Genomic DNA, 14,253 nt, shown 5'->3' with positions numbered 1-14,253 from the left:
TGAGAGAGTGAGTGAGAGAGTGAGTGAGAGAGTGAGAGGGTGAGAGAGTGAGTGAGAGAGTGAGTGAAAGAGTGAGTGAGTGAGTGAGAGAGTGAGTGAGAGGGTGAGAGAGTGAGTGAGTGAGTGAGAGGGTGAGTGAGAGAGTGAGTGAGAGAGTTAGAGGGTGGATGAGAGAGTGAGTGAGAGAGTGAGTGAGTGAGACATTGAGAGGGTGAGAGAGTGAGTGAGAGAGTGAGTGAGTGAGAGAGTGAGTGAGAGAGTGAGTGAGAGGGTGAGTGAGTGAGTGAGAAGGTGAGTGAGAGAGTGAGTGAGAGGGTGAGTGAGTGAGTGAGAGAGTGAGAGAGAGGGTGGATGAGAAAGTGAGAGAGTGAGAGGGTGAGTGAAAGAGTGAGTGAGAGATTGAGTGGGTGAGGGAGTGAGTGAGAGAGTGAGAGGGTGAGTGAGAGAGTGAGTGAGTGAGAGGGTGAGTGAGTGAGTGAGAGAGTGAGTGAGAGAGTGAGTGAGAGAGAGTGAGAGGGTGAGTGAGAGGGTGGATGAGAAAGTGAGAGAGTGAGTGAGAAAGTGAGAGGGTGAGTGAGAGAGTGAGTGAGAGAGTGGATGAGAAAGTGAGAGAGTGAGTGAGAAAGTCAGAGAGTGAGTGAGAGAGTGAGTGAGAGAGTGAGAAAGTGAGTGAGAGAGTGAGTGAGTGAGAGAGTGAGTGAGAGAGTGAGTGAGAGAGTGAGAGAGTGAGTGAGAGGGTGAGAGGGTGGATGAGAGAGTGAGTGAGAGAGTGAGTGAGTGAGTGAGAGAGTGAGTGAGTGAGTGGGTGAGAGAGTGAGACAGTGAGTGAGTGAGTGAGAGAGTGAGTGAGAGAGTGAGTGAGTGAGAGAGTGAGAGGGTGCGTGAGTGAGTGAGTGGGTGAGAGAGTGAGACAGTGAGTGAGTGAGTGAGAGAGTGAGTGAGAGAGTGAGTGAGAGAGTGAGAGGGTGAGAGAGTGAGTGAGAGGGTGAGAGAGTGAGTGAGAGAGTGAGTGAGAGAGTGAGAGGATGAGAGAGTGAGTGAGAGGGTGAGAGAGTGAGTGAGAGGGTGAGATAGTGAGTGAGTGAGAGAGTGAGTGAGTGAGAGAGTGAGAGAGAGTGAGTGAGTGAGAGAGTGAGAGAGTGGATGAGAAAGTGAGTGAGAGAGTGAGTGAGTGAGTGAGAGAGTGAGAGAGTGGATGAGAGAGTGGATGAGTGAGAGAGTGAGTGAGTGAGTGAGAGGGTGGGTGAGTGAGTGGGTGAGTGAGAGAGTGAGAGAGTGAGTGAGACAGTGAGTGAGACAGTGAGTGAGTGAGAGAGTGCGAGAGTGAATGAGTGAGTGAGAGTGTGATTGAGAGAGTGAGTGAGAGAGTGAGTGAGAGAGTGAGAGTGTGATTGAGTGAGTGAGAGAGTGAGAGGGTGGATGAGAAAGTGAGAGTGAGTGAGTGAGAGAGCGAGAGAGTGAGTGAGTGGAGTTTGTATGATCTCCCCCTGTTCTACAGAGTGAGTGAGTGGAGTTTGTATGATCTCCCCCTGTTCTACAGAGTGAGTGAGTGGAGTTTGTATGATCTCCCCCTGTTCTACAGAGTGAGTGAGTGGGGTTTGTATGGTCTCCCCTTGTTCTACAGAGTGAGTGGAGTTTGTATGATCTCCCGTTGTTCTACAGAGTGAGTGAGTGGAGTTTGTGTGATCTGCCCCTGTTCTACAGAGTGAGTGAGTGAGTGGAGTTTGTATGATCTCCCCCTGTTCTACAGAGTGAGTGAGTGGAGTTTGTGTGATCTCCCCTTGTTCTACAGAGTGAGTGGAGTTTGTATGATCTCCCCCTGTTCTACAGAGTTTGTGAGTGGAGTTTGTATGATCTCCCCCTGTTCTACAGAGTGAGTGAGTGAGTGGAGTGTGTATGATCTCCCCTTGTTCTACAGAGTGAGTGGAGTTTGTATGATCTCCCCTTGTTCTACAGAGTGAGTGAGTGGAGTTTGTGTGATCTCCCCCTGTTCTACAGAGTGAGTGAGTGAGTGGAGTTTGTATGATCTCCCCCTGTTCTACAGAGTGAGTGAGTGGAGTTTGTGTGATCTCCCCCTGTTCTACAGAGTGAGTGAGTGAGTGGAGTTTGTATGATCTCCCCCTGTTCTACAGAGTGAGTGAGTGGAGTTTGTATGATCTCCCCCTGTTCTACAGAGTGAGTGATTGGAGTTTGTATGATCTCCCCCTGTTCTACAGAGTGAGTGGAGTTTGTATGATCTCCCCCTGTTCTACAGAGTGAGTGGAGTTTGTATGATCTCCCCCTGTTCTACAGAGTGAGTGAGTGGAGTTTGTATGATCTCCCCCTGTTCTACAGAGTGAGTGAGTGGAGTTTGTGTGATCTCCTCTTGTTCTACACAGTGAGTGGAGTTTGTATGATCTCCTATTGTTCTACACAGTGAGTGAGTGGAGTTTGTATGATCTCCCCTTGTTCTACACAGTGAGTGAGTGGAGTTTGTATGATCTCCTCTTGTTTTACACAGTGAGTGGAGTTTGTATGATCTCCCCCTGTTCTATAGAGTGAGTGAGTCGAGTTTGTATGATCTCCCCCTGTTCTACAGAGTGAGTGGAGTTTGTATGATCTCCCCCTGTTCTACAGAGTGAGTGAGTGGAGTTTGTATGATCTCCCCCTGTTCTACAGAGTGAGTGAGTGGAGTTTGTGTGATCTCCTCTTGTTCTACACAGTGAGTGGAGTTTGTATGATCTCCCCTTGTTCTACACAGTGAGTGAGTGGAGTTTGTATGATCTCCCCTTGTTCTACACAGTGAGTGAGTGGAGTTTGTATGATCTCCTCTTGTTTTACACAGTGAGTGGAGTTTGTATGATCTCCCCCTGTTCTATAGAGTGAGTGAGTCGAGTTTGTATGATCTCCCCCTGTTCTACAGAGTGAATAAGTGGAGTATGTAGGATTTCCCCCTGTACTACAGATTGAGTGAGTAGAGTTTGTTGGATATCCCCCTGTTCTACAGAGTGAGTGAGTGGAGTTTGTATGCTCTCCCCCTGTTCTACAGAGTGAGTGAGTGGAGTTTGTGTGATCTCCTCTTGTTCTACACAGTGAGTGGAGTTTGTATGATCTCCCCTTGTTCTACACAGTGAGTGAGTGGAGTTTGTATGATCTCCCCTTGTTCTACACAGTGAGTGAGTGGAGTTTGTATGATCTCCTCTTGTTTTACACAGTGAGTGGAGTTTGTATGATCTCCCCCTGTTCTATAGAGTGAGTGAGTCGAGTTTGTATGATCTCCCCCTGTTCTACAGAGTGAATAAGTGGAGTATGTAGGATTTCCCCCTGTACTACAGATTGAGTGAGTAGAGTTTGTTGGATATCCCCCTGTTCTACAGAGTGAGTGAGTGGAGTTTGTATGCTCTCCCCTTGTTCTACACAGTGAGTGAGTGGAGTTTGTATGATCTCCCCTTGTTCTACACAGTGAGTGAGTGGAGTTTGTATGATCTCCCCCTGTTCTATAGAGTGAGTGAGTCGAGTTTGTATGATCTCTCCCTGTTCTACAGAGTGAGTGAAGTTTGTATGATCTCTCCCTGTACTACAGATTGAGTGAGTAGAGTTTTTTGAATATCCCCCTGTTCTACAGAGTGAGTGGAGTTTGTATGGTCTCCCCCTGTTCTACAGAGTGAGTGAGTGGAGTTTGTTTGATCTCCCCCTGTTCTACAGAGTGAGTGAGTGGGACAGCGAGACACAGAGACAGGGAGATCACGGGGTCAGAGTTGAGACAAGGCAACGAAACTCGCTCCGTTAAGCACGGAATTCCTTCCTTAATGTCAACCATCTGTACGGACACGTGTGTGTGTGTCTGTGTGTGTGTGTGGGTGTTTTTGTCTTTGCCTGTCTGTATGTTTGTGTGTTGGCATCAGCCACTCATCTCAGTCAGTCGACCCGTGGCACCTGCTGGGTCTGCCCCGTGACCTTCTGCCAGCGGGCGTTCGACACATCGCGTGGCCTCAAGGTGCACCTAGCCTGGCACGAGCGTCGTGGTGACGTCACCGCCACTTAGCGGCGAATGCGGTTGTTGTTGTGTTGGCATAGTAGGGGGGTACATCCGGTGCATCTGCCAGTCATCTCAGTCAGTCAACCCACGGCACCTGCAGGGTCTGTCCCTTGACCTCCTCCTGCACCTAGCCTGGCACGGCAGTCAACCCATGGCACCTGCTGGGTCTGTCCCGTGACCTCCTCCTGCACCTAGCCTGGCACGGCAGTCAACCCATGGCACCTGCTGGGTCTGTCCCGTGACCTGCTCCTGCACCTAGCCTGGCACGGCAGTCAACCCATGGCACCTGCAGGGTCTGTCCCTTGACCTCCTCCTGCACCTAGCCTGGCACGGCAGTCAACCCACGGCACCTGCTGGGTCTGTCCCTTGACCTCCTCCTGCACCTAGCCTGGCACAGCAGTCAACCCATGGCACCTGCTGGGTCTGTCCCTTGACCTCCTCCTGCACCTAGCCTGGCACGGCAGTCAACCCACGTCACCTGCAGGGTCTGTCCCGTGACCTCCTCCTGCACCTAGCCTGGCACGGCAGTCAACCCATGGCACCTGCAGGGTCTGTCCCGTGACCTCCTCCTGCACCTAGCCTGGCAGAGACCCCAGTTCGATTCCCGCCCACGGCCAACACCAGTGATAGCGATTATGGGAACCGGTCCTAGACCTCCCCTAGGTCGGCTCAGCCTTAAATGAGTACCTGGGACGGTTTGTACTAAACATCGCGACCGGGAAGACAAAGGCGGCCGGGAGTGGTGCTGACAACCCACGCCCTCGTGTTCCGTGCCGGCTTTCATCGGTGCTCGCTACTCACAGCACTTGCCCCTACAGCCTGTAAGAGGCTACGCGGGGGACCTTTGTCTCTATCTCCTTCATAGGAATTGCTGCTGCTCGCTACTCACAGCACTTGCCCCTCCAGCCTGTTAGAGGCTACACGGGGGTCCTTTGTCTGTGTCTCCTTCATAGGCATTGCTGCTGCTGCTACTCGCTACTAACAGCACTTGCCCCTACAGCCTGTTAGAGGCTACACGGGGGACCTTTGCCTGTGTCTCCTTTATAGGCATTGCTGCTGCTACTCGCTACTAACAGCACTTGCCCCTCCAGCCTGTTAGAGGCTACACGGGGGACCTTTGTCTCTGGTCACCATGCTTCTTTCTCGAGACACGAGAGACGTCGTCGTGATCAGCGTGGGGTTCCTCTTCCTATTCACCGCCTTCAACGCCCTCCAGAATCTACAGGTGAGGCTCTCACTCACTCACTCACCCACTCACTCATCCACTCACTCATCCACTCACTCACCCACTCACACATCCACTCACTCATCCACTCAATCACTCACTCATCCATTCACTCACTCACTCATCCACTCACTCACTCACCCACCCACTCACTCATCCACTCACTCACTCACCCACCCACTCACTCATCCACTCACTCACTCACCCACTCACTCACTCACTCATCCACTCACTCACTCACTCATCCACTCACTCACTCACCCACTCACTCACTCACCCACCCACTCACTCATCCACTCACTCACTCATCCACTCACTCACTCACCCACTCGCTCACCCACTCCCTCACTCACCCACTCACTCACTCATCCACTCATTCACTCACCCACTCACTCACTCACCCACTCACTCACTCACCGACTTAGCCACCTACCCACTCACTCACCCACCCACCTAACCCCCACCCACTCAATCAACAAGCGCCATTCGCCACTAAGTGACGGTGACGTCACCACGGCGCTTGTGCCAGGCTAGGTGCACGTTGAGGCCACGTGAAGTGTCGAATGCCCGCTGGCAGGAGGTCACGGGGCAGACCCAGTTGCCACGGGTCGACTGACTGAGATGACTGGCTGATGCACTACCTGTGCCCCCTACTGTGCCAACCTGCTGTGCTTTAGCCGCCCGGCGCTCCGGTCGTTATTGTGAGCGTCACTCCTCTGCCCTCCGTTGTTGTTGGATAGCGACTGCCTCCAACTGCCCAGTAGCAGCATCCTTGACGAGCCTCCTCCACAGAGGCCGATCTTGACACAGCTGGTAACAGTCATCGGCAAGTCCACTCAGCTCCACGTCCTCCTGTACCACATCACTCCATCTCTTCTCTAGCCCGTGCCGCGCCTGTTTAGCCCCCTCTATCCGGCCGAACAATAGCTGTTTACAGTGAGGGAAAAAAGTATTTGATCCCCTGCTGATTTTGTACGTTTTCCCACTGACAAAGAAATGATCAGTCTATAATTTTAATGGTAGGTTTCTTTGAACAGTGAGAGACAGAATAACAACAACAAAATCCAGAAAAACGCATGTCAAATATGTTATAAATTGTTTTGCATTTTAATGAGGGAAATGCGTATTTGACCCCTCTGCAAAACATGACTTAGTCCTTGGTGGCAAAACCCTTGTTGGCAATCACAGAGGTCAGACGTTTCTTGTAGTTGGCCACCAGGTTTGCACACATCTCAGGAGGAATTTTGTCCCATGCCTCTTTGCAGATCTTCTACAAGTCATTAAGGTTTCGAGGCTGACGTTTGGCAACTCGAACCTTCAGCTCCCTCCACAGATTTTCTAAGGGATTAAGGTCTGGAGACTGGCTAGGCCACTCCAGGACCTTAATGTGCTTCTTCTTGAGCCACTCCTTTGTTGCCTTGGCCATGTGTTTTGGGTCATTGTCATGCTGGAATACCCATCCACGACCCATTTTCAATGCCCTGGCCGAGGGAAGGAGGTTCTCACCCAAGATTTGACGGTACATGGCCCCGTCCATCGTCCCTTTGATGCGGTGAAGTTGCCCTGTCCCCTTTGCAGAAAAACACCCCCAAAGCATGTTTCCACCTCCATGTTTGACGGTGGGGATGGTGTTCTTGGGGTCATAGGCAGCATTCCTCCTCCTCCAAACACGGCGAGTTGAGTTGATGCCAAAGAGCTCCATTTTGGTCTCATCTGACCGCAACACTTTCACCCAGTTGTCCTCTGAATCATTCAGATGTTCATTGGCAAACTTCAGACGGGCATGTATATGTGCTTTCTTGAGCAGGGGGACACAAGCTTCACAAGCTTCCGTCTTCAGGTGGAACAATCACAGCAAGATCGCTGCATCACCTGATCACGTGATGCAGCGATCTTGCTGTGACTGTTCCACCTGAAGACGGAAGCTTGTGTTGGCTCCGAAACGTCGTGATTTAATTTAGTTTTTTCATTTTATTTTACCCACGTGACTTTACCGAAAAAAAAACAAAGAGTATGAATCCTTGCAGTCACGAAAGCTTCAAATCTAGAATACTGAGGAGTCTTTGCGGTCCCCACCAGGGCAACCTTCCAATCCTGCGGAACCTGTCCAGTGGTCCAGACTGTTGTTATGTTGTCATGTAGGGCAGTCTGTGCACAAACGCGACCCTCCCTCAGCATTTCGCTTGGGAGATCATCTCTGCCCGCTGCCTTTCCTGGTCTCAGACTCTGGATCGCCTTCAGTACTTCCTCAACAGATGGCACCTCAGCCAGCCACTCACAGGGGGTGACTTCTTCCAATATTGGAGGCACAGCAGCCTCAGCAGGGTCATCCCCACTTTGCCCCATGATGTTTTACAGGCTGAGGGATTTCCCCTCCACCAAGACCTCACAGAAATGCTTAGCAAATCTGCAAACCTGTTCCTGGGGGTCGGAGATTGGATTGTTCTTTCCCCTAATGATGGTGACAGGTGTAGAACTATAAGTTACTTTTTTACGGAATTAAAGAGTGATTTGTGATCGCGGGCCACTGAGGCAGATTCCATCTCCTGAGAAACCCGTGACCACCACCCATCCTTGCAGCGCCTCACCGCTCTCTGAACCTCCGAGCAAAGGCTGCGGTAAGCCTCCTCATTCTCTGAAGTAGGATGCTTTAGATGATGAGAGTGGGCCTGTCGCTTTTTCTCAACCATCCTGAACACCCTCTCTGTCAGCCAGGTTCTCTGGAGAGGTCTGGACCGTGTACCCAATGAAGTAATTGCAGCTGCATGAGTCACAGTCCTAAACTTCGCCTATTTCCCCTCGACATCAGGAGGAGTGGGGGATAATGGCAACCCCAGCTGCAAGCGATGATGAAATTATTGCTTGCAACTTTCATCAGCTAGCTGAGACCTGGCCACTATGGGTTTGAATGGGGTCCTGTGTGTACACCCACCACTAGAGAGGAAGAATGGCAGGCGCATCTTAAGATGACTAGTCGATGGTCAGAGGGCAGATCAGCTCCATGGTAGGTCCTGGTGTCAAGGAAATGGGCCGGCATCCGCTGGTCCGTCACTATGTAGTCCAGCAGATGTTCTTGCTTGGATCCAGCATGCGTCCATGACGTTGTGTGGATGCGCCGAACAGCGTGTTGGTAATTACAAGCCTACGGGCTGCACAAAAGTCTAGCAGCCTCCTACCGTTGTTATTGAGCTGATCTGGCCCATGCCTTCCAATCACTCCAGACCAGGTGCCAGCATCATGACCAACTCGGGCAATGAAGTCACCCAACAAGATGACTCTATCCCGAGGGGCCACTTTAGCTAGCACCTGTGACAGGAAGTCATAGAAGGCATCTGACTCATCGGCTTTGCCTGCATCCCTCCACTGATGTTCATGTTCGTTGGAGGCGTAAATAACCACGACCACCACTCCTCGCCTCTGGTTGATGGGAAGGCGAGCCCAAAGTAGCCTGGGACTTACAGCTTCCCACACCTCACCGCCACGCTCCCACGCCCCCTTTATTCTTTTGTTCAAATGAAGAGCCACTCCCTGTTGTTTGGCAGCTTCCTGCCCCAAGTAGAAGACTGCCCACCCCTCATGGTGGCAGGAGCCAGAGCCGATCCACCGGGCCTCCAGAATACCACATAGATCCAGGCGGTACCGGTCCAGCTCCCGACAGAGGAGTGGCAGCCTCTCTTCCGCAATGAGCATTCGAACATTCCACGTGGCCACCCGCAGTAGTTTTTTGTTGTTTCTGGAGGAGCCCCGAGGGTAAGGATTCAATCTCCTGGCTCCGCCAAATGGGGTTTGGCCACAAGACGACGGGGCCTCCGGCATAAGCTTCGTTAGATATATATATATATATTTTCGTGGTTCAGTGGTACTTAGATTGAAAGTGGAGGGGTTACCAGCCTCTCACACCAGTCCAGAGCCCCCAATGTGGCCGCTGTGGTGGCTACAAACGCTGTTAGGGGCATGGCCCAATCTACATTGGCGCTCCCCTCATGGCACTGCTAACCACAGCGTTCCCGTCCAGCACCAACGAGGTGGTAGGGGCTCGTTTATCCGCACCACTCAATCACCCACCTCGCCACCCACCCACTCACCCACTCCCCTCGGGCGCATCATCTCACAAGCGGCCCAACACGCGCGCATGACACACGCGACGTAACACCACCACCACCACCACCACCTCCACCACCACCACCATCATCACCATCACCACCACCACCTACACCACTACCACCACCACCTCCACCACCACCTCCACCACCCCCACCACCTCCACCATCACCACCTCCACCACCTCCACCACTACCACCACCACCTCCACCACCACCATCATCACCATCACCACCACCACCACCACCTCCACCAGCACCACCACCACCACCACCACCTCCACCACCTCCACCACCACCACCTCCACCACCACCACCACCACCACCTCCACCACCACCACCACCACCTCCACCACCACCACCACCTCCACCACCATCACCACCACCACCAGCACCTCCACCACCATCACCACCACCACCACCAGCACCTCCACCACCACCACCACCACCATCATCACCATCATCACCACCATCACCACCATCACCACCACCACCACCACCACCTCCACCACCATCACCACCACCACCACCTCCACCACCACTAGCACCACCTCCACCACCACCACCTCCACCACCACCACCACCACCTCCACCACCACCACCACCACCTCCACCACCACCACCACCACACAGCAACCAAAGTGATGACCCCCTCGATCCCCCCAACACCCCCCCCCACTGCCTCCTCCCCCCCCCCTCCCCCCACTTCCCATGGCACCGCGGGACACCGGGCCGAGACCAGAGCAGCCTCAACAGCGAGGGCAGTCTGGGCGCGGCGTCGCTGAGCGTCGTCTACATCACGCTCGTCGCCTCCTGCCTCTTCACGCCGTCCGCGCTCATCCACCGCCTGGGCTGCAAGCGCACCATGGTGCTGTCCATGGGCTGCTACCTGCCCTACTTCGCGGCCAACTTCTACCCCACCTGGTGAGATCATAGCGGGGGACAGGAGGGAGGGGAGGAGGTGGTGGTGGAGGAGGTGGAGGAGGAGATGGAGGAGGTGGAGAAGGTGGTGGAGGAGGTGGTGTAGGTCTGCACCATGGTGCTGTCCATGGTGCTGCTACCTGACGCACTTCACGGCCAACTTATACCCCACCTGGTGAGAGGGATACGCGGCGACACTGGGTGTAGGAGGGAGGAGGATGGTGTTGGAGGAGGTGGTGGAAGAGGAGGGAGGAGAAGGAGGTGGTGATGGTGGAGGAGGAGGTGGTGGAGTGAGTGAGTTGTGAGTGAGCGAGCGAGCGTCGAGTGAGTGAGTTGTGAGTGAGTGAGCGAGTGAGCGTTGAGTGAGTTTTGAGTGAGTGAGCGAGTGAGTGGTGAGTGAGCGAGCGAGCGTCGAGTGAGTGAGTTGTGAGTGAGTGAGCGAGTGAGCGGTGAGTCAGTTTTGAGTGAGTGAGCGAGTGAGTGGTGAGTGAGCGAGTGAGCGGTGAGTGAGTGAGTTGTGAGTGAGTGAGCGAGTGAGCGGTGAGTGAGTTTTGAGTGAGTGAGCGAGTGAGTGGTGAGTGAGCGAGTGAGCGGTGAGTGAGTGAGTTGTGAGTGAGTGAGCGAGTGAGCGGTGAGTGAGTTGTGAGTGAATGAGCGAGTGAGCGTCGAGTGAGTGAGTTGTGAGTGAGTGAGCGTCGAGTGAGTGAGTTGTGAGTGAGTGAGCGAGTGAGTGGTAAGTGAGTGAGATGTGAGTGAGTGAGCGTCGAGTGAGTGAGTTGTGAGTGAGCGAGTGAGCGGTGAGTGAGTGAGCGGTGAGTGAGTGAGCGGTGAGTGAGTTGTGAGTGAGTGAACGAGTGAGCGGTGAGTGAGTTGTGAGTGAACGAGTGAGCGGTGAGTTAGTTGTGAGTGATTGAGCGAGTGAGCGGTGAGTGAGTGAGTGAGCGGTGAGTGAGTGAGCGGTGAGTGAGTGAGCGAGTGAGCGGTGAGTGAGTTGTGAGTGAGTGAGCGAGTGAGCGGTGAGTGAGTTTTGAGTGAGTGAGCGACTGAGCGTCGAGTGAGTTTTGAGTGAGTGAGCGAGTGAGCGGTGAGTGAGTGAGTGGTGAGTGAGTGAGTGGTGAGCGAGTGAGCGGTGAGTGAGTGAGCGAGTGAGCGGTGAGTGAGTTGTGAGTGAGTGAGCGAGTGAGCGGTGAGTGAGTTGTGAGTGAGTGAGCGAGTGAGCGTCGAGTGAGTTTTGAGTGAGTGAGCGAGTGAGCGGTGAGTGAGTGAGTGGTGAGTGAGTGAGCGGTGAGTGATTGAGTGGTGAGTGAGTGAGTTGTGAGTGAGTGAGCGAGTGAGCGGTGAGTGAGTTGTGAGTGAGTGAGCGAGTGAGCGGTGAGTGAGTTGTGAGTGAGTGAGCGAGTGAGCGGTGAATGAGCGGTGAGTGAGTGAGCGAGTGAGCGGTGAGTGAGTTGTGAGTGAGCGAGTGAGCAGTGAGTGAGTTGTGAGTGAGTGAGCGAGCGAGCGAGCGGTGAGTGAGTTGTGAGTGAACGGGTGAGCAGTGAGTGAGTGAGCGGTGAGTGAGTGAGCGAGTGAGTGGTGAGTGAGTTGTGAGTGAGTGAGCGAGTGAGCGGTGAGTGAGTTGTGAGTTAGTGAGTTGTGAGTGAGCGAGTGAGCGGTGAGTGAGTTGTGAGTGAATGAGCGAGTGAGCGTCGAGTGAGTGAGTTGTGAGTGAGTGAGCGTCGAGTGAGTGAGTTGTGAGTGAGTGAGCGAGTGAGTGGTAAGTGAGTGAGATGTGAGTGAGTGAGCGTCGAGTGAGTGAGTTGTGACTGAGCGAGTGAGTGGTGAGTGAGTGAGCGGTGAGTGAGTGAGCGGTGAGTGAGTTGTGAGTGAGTGAACGAGTGAGCGGTGAGTGAGTTGTGAGTGAACGAGTGAGCGGTGAGTTAGTTGTGAGTGATTGAGCGAGTGAGCGGTGAGTGAGTGAGTGAGCGGTGAGCGAGTGAGCGGTGAGTGAGTGAGCGAGTGAGCGGTGAGTGAGTTGTGAGTGAGTGAGCGAGTGAGCGGTGAGTGAGTTTTGAGTGAGTGAGCGACTGAGCGTCGAGTGAGTTTTGAGTGAGTGAGCGAGTGAGCGGTGAGTGAGTGAGTGGTGAGTGAGTGAGCGGTGAGCGAGTGAGCGGTGAGTGAGTGAGCGAGTGAGCGGTGAGTGAGTTGTGAGTGAGTGAGCGAGTGAGCGGTGAGTGAGTTGTGAGTGAGTGAGCGAGTGAGCGTCGAGTGAGTTTTGAGTGAGTGAGCGAGTGAGCGGTGAGTGAGTGAGTGGTGAGTGAGTGAGCGGTGAGTGATTGAGTGGTGAGTGAGTGAGTTGTGAGTGAGTGAGCGAGTGAGCGGTGAGTGAGTTGTGAGTGAGTGAGCGAGTGAGCGGTGAGTGAGTTGTGAGTGAGTGAGCGAGTGAGCGGTGAGTGAGTTGTGAGTGAGTGAGCGAGTGAGCGGTGAGTGAGTTGTGAGTGAGCGAGTGAGCAGTGAGTGAGTTGTGAGTGAGTGAGCGAGCGAGCGAGCGGTGAGTGAGTTGTGAGTGAACGGGTGAGCAGTGAGTGAGTGAGCGGTGAGTGAGTGAGCGAGTGAGTGGTGAGTGAGTTGTGAGTGAGTGAGCGAGTGAGCGGTGAGTGAGTTGTGAGTTAGTGAGTTGTGAGTGAGCGAGTGAGCGGTGAGTGAGTTGCGAGTGAGCGAGTGAGTGAGCGAGCGAGTGAGCGGTGAGCGAGTGAGCCGTGAGTGAGTTGTGAGTGAGCGTGTGAGTGAGCGAGCGAGTGAGCGGTGAGCGAGTGAGCGGTGAGTGAGTTGTGAGTGAGTGAGTGAGCGGTGAGTGAGTTGTGAGTGAGTGAGTGAGCGGTGAGTGAGTTGTGAGTGAGTGAGTGAGCGGTGAGTGAGTTGTGAGTGAGTGAGTGAGCGGTGAGTGAGTTGTGAGTGAGTGAGTCAGTTGTGAGTGAGTTGCGAGTGAGCGAGTGAGTGAGCGAGCGAGTGAGCGGTGAGCGAGTGAGCCGTGAGTGAGTTGTGAGTGAGCGTGTGAGTGAGCGAGCGAGTGAGCGGTGAGCGAGTGAGCGGTGAGTGAGTTGTGAGTGAGTGAGTGAGCGGTGAGTGAGTTGTGAGTGAGTGAGTGAGCGGTGAGTGAGTTGTGAGTGAGTGAGTGAGCGGTGAGTGAGTTGTGAGTGAGTGAGTGAGCGGTGAGTGAGTTGTGAGTGAGTGAGTCAGTTGTGAGTGAGTTGTGAGTGAGCGAGTGAGCGAGTGAGCGGTGAGCGAGTGAGCGGTGATTGAGTGAGCGGCGAGTGAGTTGTGAGTGAGTGAACGAGTGAGCGGTGAGTGAGTTGTGAGTGAACGAGTGAGCGGTGAGTTAGTTGTGAGTGATTGAGCGAGTGAGCGGTGAGTGAGTGAGTGAGCGGTGAGCGAGTGAGCGGTGAGTGAGTGAGCGAGTGAGCGGTCAGTGAGTTGTGAGTGAGTGAGCGAGTGAGCGGTGAGTGAGTTTTGAGTGAGTGAGCGACTGAGCGTCGAGTGAGTTTTGAGTGAGTGAGCGAGTGAGCGGTGAGTGAGTGAGTGGTGAGTGAGTGAGCGGTGAGCGAGTGAGCGGTGAGTGAGTGAGCGAGTGAGCGGTGAGTGAGTTGTGAGTGAGTGAGCGAGTGAGCGGTGAGTGAGTTGTGAGTGAGTGAGCGAGTGAGCGTCGAGTGAGTTTTGAGTGAGTGAGCGAGTGAGCGGTGAGTGAGTGAGTGGTGAGTGAGTGAGCGGTGAGTGATTGAGTGGTGAGTGAGTGAGTTGTGAGTGAGTGAGCGAGTGAGCGGTGAGTGAGTTGTGAGTGAGTGAGCGAGTGAGCGGTGAGTGAGTTGTGAGTGAGTGAGCGAGTGAGCGGTGAATGAGCGGTGAGTGAGTGAGCGAGTGAGCGGTGAGTGAGTTGTGAGTGAGCGAGTGAGCAGTGAGTGAGTTGTGAGTGAGTGAGCGAGCGAGCGAGCGGTCAGTGAGTTGTGAGTGAA

The 14,253-nt window shown here is 53.7% G+C and overlaps 1 protein-coding gene across 1 annotated transcript in view; it reads left to right on the top strand.

Annotated features, from left to right (window-relative positions):
* Positions 1-4,407: 4,407 nt before the first annotated feature.
* The window catches only part of UNC93A (unc-93 homolog A), a 40,342-nt gene continuing 30,496 nt past the window's right edge, over positions 4,408-14,253 (top strand). Inside the window, exons 1-2 of the mRNA XM_076054472.1 lie at positions 4,408-5,243; positions 10,086-10,267. Coding sequence (XP_075910587.1) covers positions 5,151-5,243; positions 10,086-10,267 — 275 coding nt within the window. The 5' untranslated portion in view covers positions 4,408-5,150. The remainder of the gene's footprint in view (positions 5,244-10,085; positions 10,268-14,253) is intronic.

Source organism: Petromyzon marinus, chromosome 66, assembly GCF_048934315.1.
Source record: "Petromyzon marinus isolate PM22_M1 ecotype Great Lakes invasive population chromosome 66, UKy_Petmar_22M1.pri1.0, whole genome shotgun sequence".
NCBI lineage: Eukaryota > Metazoa > Chordata > Hyperoartia > Petromyzontiformes > Petromyzontidae > Petromyzon > Petromyzon marinus.
This window is presented reverse-complemented; position numbering and strand designations above follow the sequence as displayed.